The sequence below is a fragment of the Zonotrichia leucophrys genome, chromosome 6 (genome assembly GCF_028769735.1).
Source record: "Zonotrichia leucophrys gambelii isolate GWCS_2022_RI chromosome 6, RI_Zleu_2.0, whole genome shotgun sequence".
NCBI classification, from domain to species: Eukaryota; Metazoa; Chordata; class Aves; order Passeriformes; family Passerellidae; genus Zonotrichia; species Zonotrichia leucophrys.
The window spans coordinates 11,600,590-11,626,081 of NC_088176.1; the positions used below are offsets into that span (position 1 = coordinate 11,600,590).

A 25,492-nucleotide genomic window follows, 5' to 3' on the forward strand; every position below is an offset into this window, starting at 1 on the left:
TTATTGTCAATTATTCCATCTATAAGGACATGTCAGATACACAAAAGACACTATTCTGACAGCAGGCCTGCCCCAAAATGATAAGTTTAGCATAATGCACTTGACAATGAGAAAAGCAATAATAGCTATTTTGGGGACAAAAGAAAAATACAATGGATCTGATGACTAAGTGTTCTGGTCCCCAGTGTAAAAGCAAAGTAGATCCCTGTCGTATTTAACTTGATTCTTTTGAATTAAACACTTCCATTAAAGTTTCCCACAGTAGCTTTAATATTTAATTATGTATTCCACCAAAGAAAAGAACAAAATCTTTGCAAAGGGTTTTTTTGGGCTTTTTTTTCTGGATGTGAAATATTTATCAGCATATCTCTTTGGACAAGTATTTTTATCCCCCAGGCAGGGAAAAAAAACTTCCACGATCAAATCGGTTTCAAAACATTTTATTTTACAGCTTGAAAGTTTTCTATACTTCAGCACCTCATGCCGTGACTTTGTTATTTCACTTGTTAATGAATGGTAATTAAATCTCTTTTGGCTGAAAAGGTTGGAGGGCTCCTGCTGTATTACAAAAACAATTTCTGAAAGTTACAAAAATGCCCAAATGTCTAGAAATTAAAGCATAAAGTTTGCCATGTTTTGAGTCCAAGTTTTAATCGCTCAGAAGGGTTTGTGTGGGAGAACAGCACGTCCCAGTGAGTGTGCACAGCCCCCCCAGATTGAACAGACATAATTATGTCACTTTGTATCTACCAGAGTAAACACAATCGTGCTCTTAATAATCTACATTGTGGCCACAAACTTCCTTGATCTTCCTAACAACTGTAGCTAACACTGCATAAACCCTATAATACACTACCTACACAGAGAACTGCTACATATGTACATCTAAGTAAAGACTTGTTAATTTTGCATTTGCTCAGCAGGGCTTGAAACATCAGCCTATTAATTTTTCTTCTTTTCTGTATTCTCATTTCTTTCAGGTGCTTTGAGCAGAAGATAAATGGAGTGCGTGCTTACAACTGAGGTAGATAAAAGAGAAATAACTACATATTAAGGCATTTTGTGGCATTACAGTGCTAAATAGAGACACAATATTGAAGAAGAAATATCTCCACTATCCATTTACATCCGTGCAAGTGTCTGCTGGTATCAAATGGGCAGATTTGGTACACAGATTGTAAAAAGAACTATGTTAATTCCAATATAAAATGTAAAATATATAAATGCAATATAAAATGTAATTCCAGTGTAAAAATGTGTTTGATTACATGCAATATACCATTTTTTCCTGAAGGTGATACAGTGATTTCAGCAGATTTTGAATCTCTTTTAAAATTACAGTTTCTCAAACAAGAAACTGGGAGCAGGAATGCAACTAGATGAGTGCATTCCTAGACTGCAATTTTGGGAATGGGTTTGCTTGAAGGAAACCTCACCCCTAACCTGAAGTGAGGAACATCAGTCTTGAGGGGTGGTAATTTTGTCCTCATATAAATGCCGGATGGCTCCTTCTCCCTTTAAATAGAAACAAAGAAACAGAAAATTCATATTTCATTCTGCAGCGCAGAGATGTTTACAAAGTAAGGAAATCTGTGTCCTCCAGAGTTTCTTTGATGCAACCACGTATCAAGAGATCATTTAAAAAGTGTTGATTAAAGCCTGTTAGGCTAAACCTCCAAGACTAGGTGTCTGGATCTAATTACAAAACCACTGATGGAGTTTGGAATTATTAAAAATTAGAAATAAATGAGCTTTCTTTGTGCTATTCCCCAAAATGGTCAGAGCACCTCATTAGAGCAAGTATGTACATGAGCTCCATGACTTCAGATTTCTAATCACCATCCTGTTCTAGCTGGAATATGCCTGTTTTCAAACAAACAGCCACATTCATCAAAGGCACAATGGGGAGGGTTTTTTCCTTTGCTGAATTTTAATGAATATATAGTGTTATCTGTCTTCACATTTTACCAAAATTCCAGCGATAATTGCCCTGTCTGTGACATTTGCAGAAAGTCAGCAGTGTGCTGTGGGTGCACTGACAGCCCCAGGGAGCTGCTCCATCTGAGAACCCAGGAGGTCTTGACTTTGATGGCCTCAAGAGGAGGGAACGAGGGTTAGCTGGTTCCACTCTCCCAAAGCTGGGGAGGTAAGCAGAGCACTACAAAGACAAAAGGCAAAATTCCAGCCTCACTGCAATATACCTGGATGCTTCAGAGAGAGGTCCTGAGATACTTAAGATTAACCAAATGAAGCTTTATGAACTTCTAGTTTATCATAGGAGCAGAAGGCTTTACGAAGATGGTCAGTACATTACTTTATTTCACAGTCACTGACACTGAAAAACAAATGTGAGTGCAACCACACTTGTACAAAACCTAGCCTTCTCACATGAGTATCTTTTCTCAGTCCCCACCAAGGGAAAAGAAAACACTTCTGTAATTACTTTTCTATTTGCCCCTAAATAATTGTCAGGATAGGAAAAAGTTCAGAGAAACAGTGTCAGATTCTAGTTATGCATCCTTTTCCAAACTTGACCCATATAGAAGTAGGAGAATAGCCAAAAGATGGCACAGATGAACTTTACAACGAAAACCATTTATAACTGGTTTTAATTGTATCAGTGTAGCTCTAATGGATATGCCAGCTGACAGGAATAACACTCTGTATTTAGATGGCTTATTCCATCTCACTATTTGGTTTCCAAGTCTGGGGAGAGAAAATGATCCAGAATCCATGCTCATTTTTTCCTCGTGCTCCCATGGAGACAACAAACAGATGTGCTCATCAGTATGGAAAATTCTATGCAACTGAATACTATAATATATTATGCAGAAGTAATGTGCAACCAGCCACGTGCAAAAGCTCCCAGTTACTACTGACATCCCTCAGTGCAGTTATTTACATATATAGGACTGCTGGATTAGGTCTCTGGTGTGGATTTAAGCTTCATATTTTCTCACAAATCCTTATCAAGATCAAAATGGGATCCGGGTGCTAGAAGCAACCAGGAAAATAGTGATGCAGAAAGGGTTCATGGAGCTGAAGTTAAAAATAGGAAGAGATAGAACAAGACAACTTACACAACTGGGAAAAAGCAACATTCAGAATCAGAGAGCTGAAAAAGAGGATTTTAAATTCACAACCAAAATCTTAAACACTGAATTTTCATTTTTAACACAAAACAAAGCTAAATTCCCAGTTACTATATTCCTTCAGCATCACATGCAAAGCTGCATTTATTCAGTACCACGATGTTAAACCACAACTCAAAGCTATCTTGTACAAATCAATAAAAGCTTTAGATGATAACTTTGTGTAAGGTTATCCAAGAGTATTAATTCTCTTTCATACCAGGGTAGTCAATAATGTTGTTAATGCTATTGTCCTGACAGGATCCTCTTTTTATTAGCAAAACCAGCTACATTTATTTCAGACATGATGTTAACATTAGCCAGCAAGACAGAGAATCAAGTCAGTGGTTTTCTGTCAGCTGGGATTTAGAGATATCTGAGATTGTATGAATCAAATGGCCTTGGCTCTCTGGCCAGCATCCACACAGCAGGCACACCCTCTGCTCAGCCCCGCCTGAGGCAGCAGGGGTGTGGGATGGCTGGATGGCAGGGATGAGGACTCCTTGGGGAAGAACCTGACTGCACAACAGGTTCTCTGTGCTGCAGAAAGCCAGCAATGTGACCTGCACACCTGGGAGGCTGGAGAAGGAGGGCTGAACAAGGTTGTTGTCCCTTACCAACAAAAAGCACAGCCTAGAGGCAGCAGAATTTGCAGTTACCCAGGACTGGCATGCCCAGTTATGCCTCTGGGTTCTTCACAGCAGGATGCAGTCCAAGAGGCTTGACTGGGGTACAAAGTAATGAGGGGCAGAGGAGAGCAAAGCCCAGCACCACCCCTCAGCTGTCACAAGATGGGAGAGGTGCAAGCCAGGGCTGGCAGCACAGTGCTGGTGCCTTCTGAAGCTCTGCTGGGGACCGCAAGATGATGCCAGCCTGCAGAAGCTCCACTATACCTGGATGTGCTTCCAAAACCCAGATGTCACAGAGACACTAATGCTCATCAGACTACAGGCATGACTGCCCAAAAGAACAACCTGAAAAGCTGACCCAATAGCAGGTATTTATCCTGACCCTATAGACAGTGTATCCAGCACTAAATGACTTTTAATATGAAGTTTCTTTCGCTGTATAGCATGGCCCTGTTCAGCTACCATCAACTCACACAGTATTTTTTATTTTAAAGCAATTACGTCCTTAACAAGTGGAGTTTTTATGAGAGGAATTAATTTTAGGTGAGATATAACAACAAAATGTGGGTGAGCTTCTCCTCATTTTATGAACAGAAAGAGACATGATGCCAGAGTCTGAAATGGAAACACCAAATCTACTGTGAAGGAGATATTTAGCTGCTGCAAATGGATTATCAGGCACTATGGTAGCCTCACATATTGATCCTAAAGCTCCAGAAAGGCCATTAGCACTGCACAATTGCTGCTAATTCCAAACATTAAGGTAACATTATGCAATTTGCAGATGGACAAAAGTCACTGTTTATCACTGATTATTTTGCTAATTTAGTCATCAAATCATTTGTTGTCTGAAATTAAGGAAGACTTAATAAAGGCAGCTTTGAATTCTATTCAGAAACGGTACAGAACCATTGGCTTTAGTGTGTGAGGAAGGCACCAGCTGAGGATGGAAATGAGTGGAAAGACAAAAGGCTTTCTGTGCATACAGAAAAACTTGGTAACAGACCACATCATCTGACTGCAGAAATCTAAGAAACCTCTTGTTAAAGTTAAAGCCCACCCTCAGCAGGTTTTCAGATGATGAGCTGAATGGGGCAGGTGACTCACCTGAGGGATGGGATGCCATCCAGAGGGACCTGGACAAGCCCAAGAAGTGAGCCCATGGGAATCTCTTGAGGTTCCACAAGAACAAGTGTGGGGTGCTGCACCTGAGGCAGGGCAGGCCCTGCATCAATCCAGGCTGGGGCATGAGCAGATGGGGAGCAGCCCTGCCCAGAAGGACTTGGGAGTGCTGTGGGTGAGAGGCTGGACATGAGCCAGCCATGGGCACTCACAGCCCAGAAATCCTGCTGCAACAGGACAAGGGATAAGGGGTTTTTACTAAAGGAGGGTAGATTTAGACTAGATATAGGAAGGAAATTTTCTGTTATGAGGCTGGTGAAACACTGGCCCAAGTTGCCCAGAGACGTGGTAGATGCCCCATCCCAGAAATATTCAAGGTCAGGCTGGGGCTCTGAGCACCTCATCTGGATGGACATGTCCCTGCTCATTGCAGGGGGATTGGACTAGATGGCCTTTAAATGCCCCTTCCAACCCAAACTGTTCTATAATTCTATGCTTTGATGTCAGAGACAAGACACTAATCTGTGTTCTCTGGGCATCATCTCACTGGTATGAATAATTTAACTGGACTGCAGATCGTGTTCAGCAACATCTCTGATGAATGTTCTTGTCCTGGCCATAGATCATGGTAAATCCAGACCAGACTGAAGGAACATGAAGGATAACATTCAGAAAAATTAGGCAACAAAACTGTATCACCTCAGTCAAATTTGGCCACATTCTGATCCAAAGGGTCTAAAACAAAAATCTAGCTTATGCAGAAAGTTGTGCAGACAAAAGTGTTGTTTTCCCATACTTCTTCTGTTGCTCCTTGCGTTTCTGAGACAGATATTTCTTTTTCATTTCCAGAAGCTCATTGTTAAGTCTTTCAATTTCATGTTTGTATTCTTTGCTCTGTGTTTCACACATAGTCAGTTCTGAGGACAAAACCTAATAAACAAAACACAAACAGCAGAAAGAGGAGATATTGCTTCACTTACACATAAGTACTTTTACAAGCACTTCCTCTTTTTATATTTCATGATGTAAGAAATGATCATTTTCTACCACAATTTTTTTTCCCACTTGATGTTTCATTTCATCTCACCTCCACTCACCTAAAAACATCTTACAAAATAAAGGTTATGCCATTTAACTATAATACAACATGTAAAATATGCTCCAAGCTTTACGGGAATGGCATTAATAGCTATATTAGCTCTTAATTTCTGGGACATAAAGCTGGGCAAAAATCCAAAGTTAAGGTCTTAATAAATCAGGGAATTATTTTATATTAATGGGGTTTATTCACAGGGATGCATTTCTAAGTGGAGTAATTCAAACCACACAGGCAAAGTAGTACCAGGCACTGCAAATATTAATACAAAGCCACTTATATGTGAATCAGTAAAATTTTGAAAAAGGAGGAACATGCATAGTGCACCTTCTTTCAAAAGGGTAATAGCTTGACCTGGCACCCCAAAATGCATGCATGCCATCATGCTACAGCATGCTGTGTCTGAAATGCAAAGCAGCAATTGACTGCATTAAGGACAAATAAGGACCGTATGGAGAACTTCAAATCACGTTCAGTTTAGCTAAACCGTGGCTTCTATTTTACATTTTCTACATTGTTTTTCTTCTCCATGGAAAGCTAAGATTTGCATAACAGCCTCTTTGTTTCCTAAGGGCCCATCTGCTCCTGCATTTTTTTCCTCATGGTTAGTATAGACGTGATTATGATGCAGTGAACAGGAGATGATGACTTCAACAGAGAGAGGAACTGCAGAAGTAGATGAACTCCTGGGGAGATGATCTCTCATGCAGGCAAGAATAGGAGAAGATCAGCTTATTCATAGAATATCATTGAATTCTATCACAGAATCGCTTTTTAATATTATGCTTTTTAAATGTCCTACAAGATTCTTTTGGAAGCAGGAACTCCTCCCTCCAACTGACAAGGGGTTAGAACAGGTTCCTCCTGTCATCTCCAAAAGATCTGGAAATCTAAATATACATGTACACAAGGCAAGAGAAAAAACAGTAACTTAAGACTGGATTCTCAGTATATTCTCACTGGTTTGTTAAAAAGAAAAAAAAATTGCTTTGATTTGCTTCTTAAAGATATTAACAGTTTAAGATAAAGGGAAGGAGAATAAGCTGAATGAAAAGCTGACAGTATCCCACAATGCCCATGCAAAATACATATGTACAGCATTGTGCTGCTAACTCATATTGTAACAAGATTTTTCCTCTATTTTAATTTAAAAAGTAGAACAATGTGCAAAACAAAAGTTTGTTTGCTGCTCTGTGTTGACCCTTGAGGAGATGCAGCAATAACCCTGCTTTCCTGGGTTATCAGCTCACTGAGCACCTCCCTGCAGCCCCTCCCCAGGGACAGCGGGCACCTCTTACCTTGATCTGCTTGCCCTTCTCGCGGAGGACGTTCCGGTACTGCTGCAGCTGCTCCGCGGCCTCGGGCCCAGGCTGCCGGGCCAGCACGTGCCTCAGCTCCACATACAGCTTCTCCTTTTCCTAACCAAGGGACAACACGAGGAGCTCTGATTAAACTACTACAGCAGCAGCACAGCCTGAGAGGAAATCAACCGCACTGAAAATTGCAACTCAGTCAGGAAGGTATTTGGAGAAACAAATCTGCCTGTGTGTCAGGCTTTCCTCACTAGCCATAAGGTATTTAAAGTTGTTGTGATAGCAATGGGAGAGCTCATTAAGATAAACATCCAGCTACTTCAAACCATGAATGAAATGCTCTTAAAGACCATCACCAGCAAGCTCTCTACCTCAGCACTTACTAGAAGAGTATCCAGGGCTGGGAAATTAATCACTAGAAACTGTGCTTATTGTAATCTTTCCTCTTATGAGTCACATTGCCTTACATTAAGGATCACAGCTTCACCCAACAGGATGTGAGCTGGCTATAGAAATGTCAGCAAAGGACTGTACTAAAGAGTTACTTCTTCCAAAGAAAATCCTGCAAAGCACATGTACACACACACAGATATTTATATATATATAACCTTTCAGTTTAACTGCAGGGGCTCTGGGAAAGCAATTATAAACAGCAACAATTATGACTAGCACAATTACCAAGTAATTTTTGTCATGTGTCTCCTCGTCCTTTATGCTGGAACAGTAATGCTTGTGGGAGTTGGATATTGCCATGCCTGAAAAGAACCACACCATGGACCCACTTACATCTTTCTGTACTGCAATGCTGCTTTCAACTGTGTTTTGAGAGTCTACTTGTTTTCAGTCTGAGGAATAAAGCTCTGAAAAAAGCCACCTTCATAGTTTTGCACATTACAATAGTTTTACTATCTACCCTGGAAAACGAAGATTCTCAAATAATATAATTTGGTAAGATCCCATCCTTTTCTGGTACAATGAAAACTGGAAATAAACAGGAGACTAGCAGACAAAAGATTAAACTGAGGAAGACAGAAATGCCAAGAAGAAGGCAGGATAGGTGATTATTTACACTGGATTTGCAAAGCCCTTTTTAACCGTCTTTCTTATAAGGTCTCTGTACAACTCTTACCACAGAATTTGTCTGTTGATGTGGGAAATGCTGCCATCACACCATCTAAAATTGCTACATTTGTACTTTCTCAGTGGTTGAGCCAGGGTTTTCAGAAGTGGTTTGCTATTTTGAAGATGTAAAACTTTAGGTGTCCAGTCTTCAAGAACACAAAGAGTGTAGAGCTTTTAGACCTCATCATTTTCTGAAAATTATGAACTACAATGATCACAAGTTGGGACACCAAAATGGAATCACTTCAAATCATGCCTTACTTTTGCAAGCATTGTCCTTAAACTCTGCAGATTACTGAAGAAGAGTTCCCTATAAATTAAATTGTTCACAGTTTATCTCTGGAAAAATCAAAACCTCCTGAGACTCATACTGAGGTTTGCATAGCAGCAAATACTAAATTGAGAATTCAGTCTGAGTAAAGAGTTAAGTATTCCACATCATAGTGTTATTCCCACTACCAGCTTTTCTTACTTCTGAGGAAGTAAGATTTTACTGCAACATAAAAACAACTGCAGAAGAAAAATCCACCTTATCAAAATCTGGCCAGTCAATATTAACATTTCAACCCTGAACGTATCATATATTTGTATTTTGTAATAGTGTAATGGTAACTTGGATAAATATGGGGCAATTGATAGACTGAAGGTCTTAAGTGCAATTGTTTTCCAATTTTTTTATCTCCCTATCCTCTACAGTGGCCAACCAAGCTCTTCAAACTTTGTGCAATGGTGTGTATAATAACCTCATTTAGAGACAAAGCATGCAATTCTATTGTAAGGAGAATCTATTTTATGCAGCAGAGACTCGTTAGGTGTCCAATGTATATTGTATCCATAATCCAACAGAGACAGAACCAGATGTCTTATAATGCATGTCTTGTCCTTCCTTGCTGAGCACTGTCCATCTCTTTTACATCTAGTCAATTAATTTGTCACTGAGTTAGAAACACCATATGTCAGCAAAACATTAAAAGAAAACCCTGGATACTTCTTTCCTATTCAGCAGAAGTTTGTATTCACAGGTTGGCATTTCTTTAATTTCTGAAATTCTACCGCAGGATCCAAAAAATTAAATTAAAAATAAATTAATTAATTTAAAAACACCACCACAAGAGTAAATCTATGAGTCACAAGGTGCATTTGTAGGTACTTCCATCTCTCAACATAACAAAACAGAAATGATCAAGAAAAAATATCAGCACAAATTCATAAAGAAAAACTTTGTTTTCTGTAATAGATTAAGTCAATCCATTATGACTGGGTTTCTTTGGCTCATCCCAAACTGCCTCCCCTCACATTACCCTCCATCCTCACACCAGGCTGCCATCACAACACACATCTTAGCACAGCTGTGAGGTTTTGAGATCAAGGAACTTGGAGTCACAAACACACTGCGAGGCACAACTCTTCTTCTTGAGGTGAGGGAAGATCAAATCTCTGCAAACCCAGGCTGCTAAGAGTAATGCACCTGTGTGCAGATCAGGTCTAGGCCAGTAACAAAGCTTTTTATGGGATCCTTCCACCATGAAATTCCCCTGAAATTCAGCAGATGCTTGACTGTAGGACTGAGCCCATAACATCAACAAGCTTCACTGGTCTATGACACAAACTAAGCCAAGATGATGGTGGAGAGATGATGGCACATTCATTTTGGGTATGTAGGACATGTTGGGACACTCAGGCTGAGGATTACAGTTAAATTTCAGGCATTTTAAAGATAATTTCAGGACCTTTGTGAACACCTGCTGTAAAAATTCTGCAAATAAAATTGCATATTATTTTTAGAATAGCTCTTCCTGTCTTAGATTTGTTTCCCAGGGGATCTCTGAGGAGCTCACAGATCTGTCTGTAGGCCCAGCCATTACAGTAATTTTCTTCATCCCTAAGTCTCTCAACCATTAATTTGGAGAGGGAGGGTGGTGAAGTAAATGGCACTTTCCCCTAAATTTAAATAGGTGCTGTCTCAGCCATATTCTGTAGTTCTCCTGGTCTGCTTGCTCTACAGCAAATTGAGACAAAATTCTTTTCTTCTGCAGAAGACTGGCTAGCATTTGGCAAACTTCAGTTGATTGTCCAGGATTAGGTAGTGCTGAGTTGCCTCCATCTTCAGCAAGAAGAATCACTTTTGCCAGCAAAGCCTTACTTCAATGTAAGTTGTTGCTGCTGACCAGCACAGCACCATTTGCTTTTCCGTGTGAGAAGGACCATCAGTACCATCAGACACATTCCCAAAGTGGCAGCAAGGCATTCACAGCCATTGACAGGGAATGGGAAGCATTCACCAGTCCCAGGCTGGAATAGAGCTCTAAAGATGTGTTCCCATTTTGTGTCATCCTGTCCCCCACCATGACACCAGGAAATGGCAGAAGACTGCTAACTAACTAACATCTTGTTAGTTAGCCCAGGGTTTTCCTCTGAACCAGAGATGATGGATGACCATACTTTTAATGAAGATGATTTCACAGCAGAAATAGGCCCTGCAGTCCCAGCTTCCTCATTTTTATCTTTCCAAATAGATAATTCAACAAATTTACCTGGCAAAGCAGTACCCCAAGAGCCCTCTTCACCAGACCCACAAAAATCCTATTATGCACCAAAAGCTTTCTATCACATGAATTACTAAAAAAATAGAAAAAAACAAAACAAAACAAAACCAAAAAAAGACAAAAAAACCCTACAAAAAAGTCCAAAAGACTTTGCACCATGGTAAATTTAATTTATGCCAGTTCTTGTCTCCAGCAACTGGGCTAAAGAAAAAACTCAACAAGATAAAGATGTAGTGCAGAAGTGTGCGATGTAGTGTATGGCAGCAGTCCCTAAAACATTCACCCTAAATAAAAATTCTTATTTTAATTAGTAAGGTGGAGAAAGCAATATAGTAACCATGCAAGCACTCTATAATTCCTCATGGCTTTGGTGGGGATAACAAGTCAGTCAGCGTGCCACAGGGGGTTTCTTGTTTATTGGCACTATAACCAAAATGTCAGGGCTGTGCAGAACTCCAGAGGAATTTTGTTTATGATGCCATGCAGCAGCAGAGCATCCTTAGGGGTGGTGATTCCTCTTCATGAGTCTTAAACAGGACACAGAAATCTGGATTAAATACATACACAGACATACATATCTAGTCATAGTCATTTTCACTGTATAAGCCCTACATTTATTTGTTGTTGTGTACACCTAGCAGTAGCTGTTGGTTCAGTACATCTATCTTTAAAAGTTTTATGAGGTAAAGAAAAAAATTAGCATATGGTGACCTTCAGAAATTTTATAATAACAGAAGAAAGTTGCCTCCAGCACTATGAGAAATGTGCAGTATAAACTTTCTCTGTAAACACTTTCCAAAAGCTCCTGCTCTTTCCTGTCTATTCCACATCCATCAGCAAACACCCTTGCAAGGATGCACTTCCCTAGAACAGCTCCTGTTTTCATTATCACCTAGACACTTCTTAATCTCACCACTGTGAGGGTTTTTATTGGATACATTAATTAAGTTTGAAAGAGGACACTGAGGCCCTTTCACAGTGAGGCAACACTAACACTGTGTTAGATGTTTTGGGTTTTTTTTCCTGTGAAAACCATCACTTGAAGGGAAAGGCTGAGATAGTCTCACCTTTGGTGAAATCTGCACCACCCAAACTTGTCCTATAACTTATTTCTCCAGTTGATAATAATATTTCTCAAGAGCAATTCTGTTTTCTTTGGCACAAAGCAAACTGTACCAAATTGACTGGCATTTTCAAAACAGCCTAATGAGAGAGGAAAGAAACCTCGAAACAAAGAAAGCACCTTGTAAGGTCTCCACCCATGGCTGCTTTTTGCAACACCAAGAGCTGAATGCTGCAGCATCACCATCTTCCAGGAACAACAAAGTATGAACATTTCCACCTGGAGTGCAGCTGCAACTTATTTTTATTATTATTATTGCTAGGAACTGTTACTATTAGATCTTCCCTAATAAGGGTGTAGGAAAACAGTATTTTTCCCAATGAACAAATAAATACATATATTCCTTTCTACTTCTGAACTCTGAGACAAGAGGTTAAGAATCCAGCCACAGAAAATGGCATGGATGTGTCTTGCTGAAATAACAGCTACAGTACCCTTTTTGCTATTGACATTACACAAGAGTTTATAAAATTATTAATTAGAGTAGCTCATTTAATCACAGTGTTTCTACTTTGCACTGCAGAAGATTATCAATTAATTATCTCCTATATCTGTGAGCAGAAATACACACACATGAAAGTGAGCTGTTCCTTCAAGGTGAGAATTACCCCTGACATGATATGGATTGATGTAAATATTCCAACTATTTTCACAGTGCCTGCAACTTGACAGCTGGCTTGAAGAGAGCTCTAAGCAAACCTTTGTTTTGCATTCTAGAAGCAGTTTATCTTGAAGTGACCTGGAGGAGATGAGAGGTCAATACAAATCTGATCAACAAGGCTCCTAAATATTCTAAGTGAATAAGTCTACAAAGCAAATGATGGGGAACCTTTTACTGTATAATAATTACTTTATGCAGGGTTCTAAGAAAAAAAACAAAGTAAGTCTCTTCTTCAGATCTAGACCATTTGACTTAAAAACTTCTGTATTTTATTGTCAGAGTAACAGCATGCATTTCAGCTATTCAATAGCAATTTAGATTTTTAAAATTTTAGATGAATCAAAGAATTATTACAGCTCTGTTGATAATGATTAGCTGTTCCTGCAGGTGACAGCTTGGGATGAGAATTCCCAGTAGACCCAGCTTCTGTTCTCACTTCAGACTGATCTGGCAGATGACCTTGAAGGGTCAGAGAGATTGCAGAGCTCCTTCTAGAAGTATCTATTTTTAAGTTAAGCATCTATATCTCTTTAGTCACCTGCTTGACTTAGATCTTTAGATTTCCATGAAAGATGAGAACACTTTGCTTCAAGTCCTTTGGTGTTCTGGAATTGCTACCTCTGAACAGCTGTCTCAAAGTCAAGCCACCACTTTAATCTACAATACCTGTCTAACAAGGCAGTAAAGCCTACATACATCCTTTTGACAGGACAGCAGAGTTCCCCTGCATACATCAAGTACCTCAGAGAAGAAAGACTAGTCTCCTGTTACACTTTGGAACCTATTAAGAAATAACAGTACATCTAAGAAATACACACAGCAATTCTGAAATCATGAATGTTTTAATGCATGGCTTCCTTCAGGCTCACTGTAATTAGAGCTGAGCCTCTGCTATTCTTCAAGGAGTTCTGTTTCAGCTCCCCTTGCCTGCTTCTTAAAATTCAAAGAAACAGAAACAGTACTAAAGGATGGGGAAAGACAGTGAATCTTAATGTCCATGTAAAGACAACTGCTGTGCTCAAGTGTCCCATCCCCTGTTTAAGATTACAGCTGTATCTGCTTAGACAGGCATGGGAAGCCTTGAGCTCTGAGCCCCCAAGAAGAGGTGCAGCACTTGGCTGACTGATGCACCCCACTGGGCAGAGACTCTCCCTACCGAGGTTCGTGGCTCCTGTGCACTCAGCAGCACATTTCTGGCTATCTCAAGAGAAGAGCAGAGAAATGGGGTTCTTTCTACATCTGATTGTGCCCTCCTATGTCCCATTTTAAGCCATCCTTCTAAAAAAACCCAACCAGCCACAGTGACTCTGCCTACCTTCCTCCAACAGCTGCAAAAGAACCTTAGCTGCAGCATCTTTCTGCATGTGTTCCCTCAACAACAGCACCATTCACAGTAAGAACAAAAATAAGAGAACTGGAATAGAACAAAATTAGTCTGTCCCTGCAGAATTACTTTTTTTTTGTGGGGTTTTGCTGTTGTTACAACTGTCATACAAGATAATAATCCATCACTGACTGGGATGCTGTAGATTGTCCCTATCTTGCTGCTGAGGGAAGAGCAAACACCCCTTATCTTAACACAAGAACACCTGCCAAAGGGTGAATACTAACTCTGGGCCACACTATAGAATATGGGCTTGTGAATGTTTTGCTACATTGCTGCTGCACTCCTGCAGTAATTCAGCTTCTCTAGCAGATTCTGGATGGCTGACAGTCAGTATCGGATTGCCACAGCACTGCAAAGTCTGTGTGCTGCAATGTATTCAGTCAGCACAGCAAGTCATTTATTTTCCCTTAACAAGATAACTGGTTGATTAATATACTTTACCCTGGGGTGCACAGCAGATTTATTTCCTTCTCAGATACATGCTGAACACAGGAATGAGGAGTAAACAAGGTTGTTTTCAGTTGTTATTTGCTGGAACAATTCCTGAACTTTTTATCCAAGCTTTTTTCTAGCAAACTAACGTTGAAGTTAAGAGCAATTCTGACTAAGAACTTTAGGATTGGGTCATTTCACAAAATATTTTTAGTCCAATGATACAAGGTATCTGTGCTCAGGATTCTGGGTTCAGATCAAACATACTGTATTTGAATAAAACACTTTGGTGATACTGTTTCTGTTTTGCTGATGCAGATTACAGATGACAGTGCTGTGTCTTAGGTTCTTACATGGCATCCTTGCCTCAGTAAATGAATGGTATTAAATCTTTATTGTACACATGCTGAAGAACTGCTTCCAGCCAGGGCAGTGATCCTCTAGTCATTCTACAAGAGTTCTGGACACAAAGAGTTATTACATGAATTGCCAAGGTTCACTAACACTCCTTGAAGACACACAGGAATGAAACTCAGTCTCCCAGTCCCCCAGGACCACCTTGCTGGTGGCTGTGTCAATACTCCTGCTCCTTGCTTTTCAGAAATAGCAGGCCTGGACTACAGCAGGAGGTTACAAATGTGCAATAAAACTCATAATAAGCCACAGTGTACTTGAAGACAACAATCTCTTCCGACATGCTAAACTTTGTGGACTTGGGGGTAGATGTATTAGAATGCAGGACACAAAACTATGCTTGACACTCATCTATGAAGGATAGTATTTATGTAATTAAAACAAACTTGCATGATGAGGAGGGGTGACATCTGATGACCCACGAGAGTTCTCTTTCAAGCTCAAACTCAAGTAAATACATCAATTATCTTAAAAAAACTTGTAAGACAGATTCAGCATTCATGTGTACTTGCCACCTATAAACCTTAAGGGATTTTTACTCTGCCTGCAACTGCCTCAGCTTTGTAAATAACCTCTGAATATTTCTGACCAAAACATCATTAGGTGAGCTAAAAATGGTGCAGATCCCCAGAAGTTATTTTCTCAAATAAACTTACACCTTGCTTCTGTCCAGAACCATTTATCATGGGAAATATATTTTGTTTATGAGGGTGGGGTAGTTTCACAAAGAGTCAGTAAAAATTATCTCTTCCACTAAGGAAACTGTTTGCCAGAAGTATTTTGTTTGTTCACTAGGTAATCTGCTTTGCTTCCCATTTCTCAGCGCCAGAAATATTTGCACTATTTTTATTGGAAAATTATTTTCTCACCCTAAAGAGCAGCCAATTATCTCCACCTGATGACATTAAAGTGATCAGCATACTTCCTACCCATTTTTTCAAACCCCTGTTTAAACAAACATACCAAAAAAAATACTATTTTTCTGGGAAGACTTTATTCTTTTCAACTTGAATTGCAACATATGTGGGAGGAGGGAAAGAATCTAAATGTCAGTGTGTTTTTAAGAGCAGTTTATCATGCTGTAAATTTCTATAGCGTAGAACATCTTCTAATTCTAGATGGACTGAGATTAGAAGGTCTAAAATAAACTAATGCACCAAGAAGTGTATTGGAAATATGCAGAAATACAAAATCAACTCCTTTCTGAAGAGAGCTAGGGCAAGAACTGAACATTCCTCAGATATCTATTGAATTATTAAAGCTCACACAAAACTTTCAGGTAGATATGTAGACCTTCAAGACACCTTCACACAGATGACTCATAACTTTCATGTTTTTGAGATATGATTCCTTACTACACCATCAAAGGACTGCATATGAGCCCCGGTAAATTGCACCAAGATTTAACACAATTATCCTACAATTGGCTTAATGTGAGTGGTTCTGCCCTGCTCACAGAACCCTGCTGGCTACACAACCAATTTTTTAAAAATTAAATAATTAAATTAATTGGGAAAAAATTCCCTGCGTTAGAACAAAAGACATTAGAGATATTCTAATGGCATGGAAAAATCATCATGCCAGGTATAGAACCACTGAAAGATATTATTCCTTCAATTTAAAACCAATATTAAATACAAAACATCCCTACTTAGAGTCAAAGATAAAATCTTCACTCAAAGTCATAGTTTAGCAATGAACCCTTCAAACACAAGAAAAGGAAAACAAAAGAATACCACAAGAAGGAAAGAATGTAAGAGTAGTCCTAAAGAGTGACTTGATGCATTAGGTACCTCCATATGTCACTTCATATCACATTGGAGATTCCAGTTCAAATAAATTTCAAGGTATTGGACTGAAATTATTTTGATGGCACTAATTCAGTAGACTGTTATGCATCATAGTATTGAGCTAGTAATGAGATATTTTTTATCCATCACAATTTAGAACTGGGTTGCAGCCAGAGTTCATGGGCACACATTATTTTTTCATTTGAAAAAAGAACAGAGCTTGTCTTTGGAGTCTAAATCAAGGCTATTCTTACTGTGTGCCTTTGACACATCCACCTAATTCTGCATGACACTGGGGAAGTAAACTTTTTCTTTATGATTCATACCCAGCTGAAAGCCAAAAAGTAAATGTTAGGCCTGAGTCCTCATGGTATTTTCCATTTCTATATTTCAATGCAAATCCCTTGAAATTCCAGTCGCCAACTTAGAACTGGAGTCATATCCTCAAACCTCACACTCCACCCAGTACTGTTTTCTCTCTCTTGTTCCCTTAAGGTACACAGCAGCACTTAAGTTTTTATAAGGACAGGAGAGCATTTTTCTGCCTTCCCCCCCGCCCCCCCCACCCTCCCAGAACCATTTGATCAGTGGCTAGAAGTTTTGGCAGCTTAGGTTTCTCAGCCAGAATCATAGAATACCCTGTTGAAAGTAAATCTCAAGATTCATATGGTCCAATCTTTCTTTCATTCCCATTTGCTTATATTGGTGACCATCTATGAGAGCAAACAGGAAATTTGTTGTCCCTTTAATGGGACCAGTCATGCAAGGACTTTGGGATTAGATCTTAAATTGACACCTTTTAAATCTCTGAATCATAGAAAAGAAGGTTATAAGGGGACCTCAAGGATCATCTGGTCCAGCCTTTCTCAGCAAAAGCACCACCCTGACAAGATGACCCAGTGACCTGGCCAATGGATTATTGCCATGCCTTCCAAATGTTCTCATTGTTAACAGCTTTCATCTTGTGTCCAATCAGAATTCCACAGGAGTAACCTGCACCTATGACCCCCATCTTTGCCATGTGATTCCTTGTAAAAAGAAAATCTCCACCTCCTTTTTAACCACCCTTTAAATACTGGTTATAAGGTTTCCCCTCAGCCTTGTTTTCTCAAAGCCAAACAAATCCAGTAGTTTCAGTCCTTCCTCCTATGGCAAGCTTCCCAATCCTTTGATTATCTTTGTGGCCCTCTTTTGGACCCACTCCAGCCTGCCCATCTTTTTCTATATAGCAGGCACCAAAATTGAGCACAGATTCTATGTGTGGCCTAACAGGTGCTGAATAGAGTGGAATAACCTCTGCTAGTGATGCCCTTGATGACATAACCCAGCACCCTGTTGTCCTCCTTTCCCGCAGCAGCAGAATGTTCACCCACACTGAGCTTGCTGTCCACCAGCATGCCCAGATCCCTTTACAGAGAGCTGCTCCCCTAGCAGGTAGATCCCAGCAAGTCCTGCACTCCTGCATTGAATTTCCCAGCTGTAGGACCTTACATTTGTCCTTGCTGAACTTCCCTCTTTTTAAAGCATTGTTGCTATTTCACTTCTCCTAACAGTGGGCCAATATTTCTGGCTGTTTCTGCTTGTTGTTTACATACCTGAAGAGCTCTTTCTTGTGTTTTTTCACAACACTGGCCAATTTCAGTTCAGTTAGTGGTGCAATTCCTTTGTGCTGATCTGTTTATGCCAGCTACTGCCTATGCAATTAGATGCAATTTTACTGGCAGGAAATTATTCTGCCATTCAAGAGCTGCTATAAGCTAAATCAGAAAAGTGACTTTTTTGCTGGTAGAAATGGGGCTTTTAAGCATAAAAAAGGCCTAGAGCTCAATATACTTACCCTTTTAATTGAGGGCTGAGAGAACTGCTAGCTTGAGCTGCAAGATAGGGTATTAATCCAGTGCTTCCAGAGGAACTCAAATCCTCCAGGAAACAGAGATAGAAAAGCACCAAGTCCTACTACACTATAAAAAGCTAAAAAGAAAATTTCCCTTTTCATTTTTGGATGGAAAATCCCTTCAAAAGGCTGACTTCACATATAAATGAAAAAGGAGCAGTAAAGAAAGGATTGCATTTTGGCAGTGGATTTTGCAGTTCACCTGTAAGTTTCAGTGCACACAAAGCACTATCCCAAGCTACCTCTGGGAAATCTCTCTAAAGACAAGATGACAGAGGAACAATAATGGGCAGGTCAAAGGAGACTTTTAGGGATTCTACAGTCATTAGTTCCCTGAAGTGAATTGCAGTTATTTTTTTATGAAAATAGACAATTTTGCCAAAAAATCCTCAGCTTGGACTCTATACCCTACCTGTAATATGCAAGGAGTTTATACTCTCATATCCAAGTAGAATCTACACTCAGCACTAAAAACAAATAAATGCCAAATTTGAGAGGGTAAAATAAATCTCAGCCATTTTGAAGACACAAAGATAACATCTAAGATAAAACTCATCTGGCCTTAATAATACCAAATAATACCAAAATAAAGGTAGGGAATAGGAGAGTATTCTCTCAGTTTTCCTAGCAGATTGTCAGATGTCTTACTCAGCATTTGAGCACACATTTCTCTTATGTGGAAGCTACTTGAGCACTGAGAGGAGTGAAGAACTTAGCAGCAGCATGCTTCATGAAACTTCCAAGCTAGGGAAAGAAGTGATTTTCAGAAGGACTAGGCTCCCATAAAGTGGGCTGAAAAAAATCTCATGAGATTAAAAAAAACATTAAAAATTACATAATGAATGGGGGGGAAATGCATAACAAATACAGGGAAGCAAATTCCCAAGCTCCTTCATTTCTTGAGAGAAAACTTTGTTTTCAATAGCTGCCAACCTGCATAAACCCACATGGTAACACACTGTTCTAAAGTAGATTTCTTTATGAAACTATAGTACCAGCTCTAAGAAATAAAGATGGTTATGTATATGTTCAGACACTATAGCAACGAGCACCTCAAACTGGATAGAACAGCTCTACTACCAACTTAGCACAAATAAAATAAAACATCTGCCTATTTTGAGTGTTTCGCTACTGAATTGAGTCATGTCTCTAATATATTCATTCACACACCAGAAAAAGAATGGAAATTATTTTATTCCATTTTACTTGATGTGAAGTATGCAAAAGCTAAGTAGCCTGCCAAGGTCACAGAGAAAGTCTCTCACTCTCCCCTCCCTGTATCTCACAATACCTGAAAGGGAACAGGGCTGGAGACAGCAGCATCCCTTCAATTCCTCCTACTCTCTGTCACTGGGACAGTCAGTTCTCTGGAGGGATTGAAACTTAGCTCCAAACTTGGCTCAATGCAAGGACATGTGGGTGCTATCTGGCTGTAATCTCTGAGTCACATACATGAGCTAATCAGGCCTTTTGCCCTTGCACTCTTTGAACTATGAGCTCAAGAACAGCAGCACAGCATCACATCCTGACTGCCCAATCCTGGGCTTTCCTTGCTGACAACTTCAAACAATACATATGTACAGAAAAACAATGTTTTCACTACTACATGCAAGGCTTAACTAAGACATTTGCCTTTGCCTCCCTGAACAAATAATCTAGATTGCACTTTCTTTTACATTTACATTTTACATTTATGAACAATCTTCTGAGATGACTGACAAAAGAGGTAACTGACATATAATGTGAATCTTTATGCTGTTATCCATTCCAAGACATGCAGCTGAATAAAATTCTGCTCAGTCAGACATAAAATCAAATTAGAGGAGTTCGCTCTGAAGAGAAAGAACTAAATTTGAAACAAATAAAGCGGTGCATAATTCACTTTTAATGGGATAAGTTTCTAAAAGCACACTAATCATAATCCTAACAAGGTAATACTTTCCATTGTGAGTTTACCACATCACTGCTCAGTACACAGCAGAACAGAGCTTCAGTCACATGAGGGATTTGCCCCACATGCAAAGTGAGCAACTGTATTTTTGCAGTCAGGATTTGCAGAACACTCCTGTTTATTAATAATTATTCCTTGTGGCCTTACAACACATCATTCATCCCACATGTGTTCACAAAGACCTTCACCCATCCTTGAGATCTCTTTGATAGCACACAACGTATTGCTCTGCAAATCTCTGTAATATTACTCAACAGTTTAGAAAACAACCAAAAACATGCTCTATCTTGACTGCACAAATTCAGAAAGAAGGTAACAACTCAGACAGGAAAACTGGCTATCCCTGAAATAACATTTTCTATGTTTGGAAAAAACACCATTGATTTTTATTGACCATAAGTATGCAAAACCTTGTGTTTGGATCTGATTTTTAAAACAGCATTTTTCATCAGCGCAGCAGCTCACAACTGTGAGAATGCCTGAATTAAAAGAGAAACTATGACCACCTGCTTTGCAGCTCCTCTTCAAAGTAGCATCCCTGGATGACCATATTTATTTGGTATATAAGAGCTGATTCCTTATAACCCAAGATGCTGTGGTGACAGGGCACAGATAAATCAGAAACAAGAAAAGACTTCAGTAATTTCTCTAACAGAGGAAATCTTTTTACACCTTTATTAAAATGTTCAACTCTGAAAAGCTGTTCGAGCAAAACCCAACATTCAGCACGCTGCATATTCTCTATCTCTCAGCATCTGTCTGATCCAAAAAATGCACCCTGATGACTGGTTAAGAGAGATTAAGATGAATTTTTGCATGAGATTTTAGAGTCAAACTGGGTTTTTCCCATATTGTCAGCAATCTAAATTTTCTGACTGAAACACAGCAAATCACTTTTTTAATCACATAGCATGGATTGTAGCTTGCTTCTACATCTGCCTCAGTTTTAAAGAAATGACAGGTTAGAAACAATGAAAAAGCTAATAAAAAGGATATGATCAAATGCACATCAGGAACAGGTAAAGTAAGCAGATGCTTTTCCACATGAATCTATATACTGTGATCCTTACTTAGTGAAAATTTCCATTTATATATCCAGCTGAAACCTTGCTCCCTGCACTTTTATTTAAAAGACCATTTACCAAAAAGTAAAACAAGAAGATAGACCTACAGTGCATACAATACAAATGGAATTATTTTTTCCTTATAAAAACATTACAGCTCTGCATGAGTATGCAGCAGGGTGAATCCCTACAAATCAAACGGTAGGTTGCTGACACTGGGCTCAACCATTTCTTCACATGGGTTATTTCTAAACTCCACAGGTATTTTTAATACTCAGTATTCAACACACAAGGTTTTTTGTACTCTATTTTATTAACACACTGATGTGAGGGAATTTATGCTACACAATACTTACATTAGACACAGATAGATACAAGCTTCACCTTAACCAAGTATCCAGTTTGCTAGCATGTTGGCCACACACACATGAAAAAAGATTATGTATGGCAAGCAAGAGATTAAGGTAATTTTAAAGCTGACACACCCAGTGGCTATGCCCTTGTTACAGGGCAAGATGTGAATGAAGATGACTGGGAATGAGGAAGTGTGACTTATGCAAGCAAACATAACACAGGGAGAGCAGGGGTTCTCTGACCTAATGCGTTTGTGTCCCTCAGTCTGCAGGCTCCAGCTCTGAGTGGGGGATGTTCTGCCAAGTAGGCACAGGCCAGTCACCAGCAATTCCCCCACTCCTGCAAATGAGCAGTGACTGGACTGAGCTGAGCTGACTTCAGGAGAGACCCATATTAAAAAAAAGCTGAATGCCTTTAAGCATGAAGGGCTTACCAGGACTAAAATAAAATAAATAAAAGAAAATAAATAAATAAAAGAGAGAGATGAACTCCCTCAACATACAAATTATACCTGAGGGAACAAAATTAAAAATTCCTGAAATTTGAGCTAAATTACTGCTATTTCCCATAATTCTAAAGTTCAGTCAGGATCAAATCCTACACTATCTTTCAAATACTTCACTTCAAATACACTTCAAATATTTCAAACTGCCCAGAAGGTGGTCTTGTGAAGCCACCGTTCTCATGTGTGAAACTCTGCTTTCTCCAGAAAGCTGATGTTATTGTCCTGCTTATTTCCTTCTGCTAGAAGTGTTCCTTGGGCTGGGTCCTTCACCACAGCAGTTTGGAACTTGGTAACATCAGTTCAGTAAGTTATTAGCAAGGGTTTTGTATTGGTGAGTATCAGGGTGTGATTTTAGAGATGCTACCATCATACCAAGGACAACCAGTCCAAAGAATAATGAAATGCCTTGTATCAGATTATCCAGACACTCAGCAGAAGCAGCTCTGCCAGCACCCTTAATTTGTGGTAATTGTGCCAGTAAGCTAATTAGTAGCACTTAAAGCCCCTAAAGGGAACAAGCTGGGGTTGTTCTCCATCTCTGGTTACCTCCGCATATCCACACCCTGCTATGAAAGAGCCCTATTTCAGTCATGGTGGAGGACTCAAAACCCTAGAAAAACAGAAAAGAGCTCAGAAATATGGATGTTAAATCCCTGAACAAAATGGGGAGCATAGTATTTTTGGCCTTCACTATTATTTCTCCAAGGGAAACCTTCATTTCAGCATTATTACACAGGAAATTGGTGCCTGAATTAAGAACACAAAGGAACTCATTAGCAATTCTAGCTATAATAATTAGATTTTATATAGCCAAACCCTGTCTTAAAGCTAGAAAAATAATAAAAACATCATAGTGTTGCCATAGAAGGACTATTGCAGAGACAGAAAGATTATGCCAGTGGCTAGTACAGTAATGTAAGCTCAAATACCTACTATTTCAAAGATTTTCTTGTGCAGGCAACTTAATACCTCTATATCTCAGTTCTTCAGCTGAAAATAACAGCAAAATGGGAGCATTCTAAGGATAAGGCCAGATATGCAATAGAGACGATCTAAAATCTAACAGAATTTGTTTTGTGCATGGGTAAGGCACAGTAAATTTGGAGCTATTTTTGCTACATTTAAGCTAACTATTTCACTGACAGCATTTCAGTGCTATGCAACAAAGATCACATTTTTCCAAGCAGAGGAATAATACACATAAATTACATTCGAATGAAATTTCAGATCAATGTTTTCCCATGAAACAATAAATAGAGACAAACCCTGTTTTGATAAGATCTGCTGAGCTTCTCCTCCAGACAAAGGGAGATTCAGGTCACATTTTACTCTCCAGTGAGTGATACCCCACACAGATATACAAGACTATTAGGGTATTTAAGATGTTAAAATCACACCTAGAGCTGCTAATCTATAGCTAACCCTACAGTCACCAGAGAGACCAGATCAATACCTCTGGATAAAGCCAGGACTCTCTGAAGTCCTCCTCTGTTATATTTGATAAAAATGCTTGCACTATAGGAATACAGTCTTCCCTTCATTCTACAGCATAAATCTTAATGTTATCACTGGGTTAAGGGACATCTGATAGAGTTCAAAAAAAGATAAGCTATCAGAAAATTTTGGTTTTTTTGCAAAGTTCAGCAAAAAAACCTCAAAATCAAACATGCCCCAGCCAGCAGCATATCTAAATCACAAAAACTCTTTAGGATTCCTCCTGGCAAAAGCCAAGTTAAGCACAAATGGAATCAATCATGAATTTTCCTTCACGTTCAGGTCACTGCATACTTGTTTAAAACGACACAGAAAAACTTTTCAAATAGTCTAAGTCTGACCTGAAGACTAATCTCTGACATGAATAAACTAAAGTCAACCTTTAATTGTATTTTCCAGGGCTGACCAGGTATCAGTAACCAGAATATAAAAATCAACTAATCTGATGCTGTTTGTTCTCTTCCAGTGAGTCAGTGCTGCCATCTAAAGCTACCTAAAGGGCATGCAAAAGAAATCCAAAGTCTGCATCAAAGTAACATTCAGGAAGCACGTCAGTAGACAAAGTAAATCAAATATATGAATGAGATGCAACCAAATAACGATGCTGCAGTACCTGAAGGAGAAATTCTTTCTCTATCACTTCATTTGTCTTGCTGATAAGTCGCTTCTGTAGTCTCTGAACTTTCAGAATAAGCTCATAGGTAGAGGGGTCACTGGCCTAGGAAAGAGCAAAGGAGTCTCAAAAATGATATATGATAACAAGTTACTGTTCCTTTTTTGCAAATGAAAACTATAATATCTCAGTGTTCAAAAGTAACAAGTGTAAAAGGGGGGCTAGGGGAAGATGCATTCAGCTGTTTTTTTTTTAAATTGCATGTTCACAAGCAGTCCCGGAACTTAATACATCTATTTTAGCACCAACTGGAACTGTCCACTGACAAAGTAAGAGCAGTGCAAGTATCTTCTGCTGTTCAAGAACTTCAAACAGTGTCAACTTAGTTTTTAAGGAGAAGATTTTTCTATTGAATAAAGTACTAACTGCAATTCAGTCTTGAAGCAGGTGGAGAATTTAAGAGGAATTGGCGGGTACTCTGATGAATTATTATGGGGTTCTAAAGTGTCCATACATGTGAAATCCCATTCTTCAATGGAATTAAATGCTTAATTTAATGCTTAAAATGGTGACAGAATGTTTGCACTGTAGTGTTGCCTTCTACCTACACAGCCCATAAGAACAGGAGCTAGTAGATGTCTGTCTCTCCATCCCTTCCTTTTCATTCTTTTGGCACAGATTGAATCTGGAGAAAGCTCTAAGGAGCAAAGAAATAATTCCTCCTCCTTCTCAGGAGGAGTCAGTAGAGCTTAATTTCCCAGTACTTTGTGTCTTCTTGTTGGATCTTTCAGTGAAGGACAAACTCTGCCTGCAACTTTTCCTCACTCAGGGTCTCATATCAGCTCTCTCCC

The 25,492-nt window shown here is 39.3% G+C and overlaps 1 protein-coding gene across 1 annotated transcript in view; it reads right to left on the reverse strand.

Annotated features, from left to right (window-relative positions):
• Positions 1–424: 424 nt before the first annotated feature.
• CFAP58 (cilia and flagella associated protein 58) overlaps positions 425–25,492 on the reverse strand; it is a 56,944-nt gene continuing 31,876 nt past the window's right edge. Inside the window, exons 15-18 of the mRNA XM_064716934.1 lie at positions 24,642–24,746; positions 7,277–7,396; positions 5,679–5,812; positions 425–1,515 (exon numbers count right to left, since the gene is read on the reverse strand). Coding sequence (XP_064573004.1) covers positions 1,392–1,515; positions 5,679–5,812; positions 7,277–7,396; positions 24,642–24,746 — 483 coding nt within the window. The 3' untranslated portion in view covers positions 425–1,391. The remainder of the gene's footprint in view (positions 1,516–5,678; positions 5,813–7,276; positions 7,397–24,641; positions 24,747–25,492) is intronic.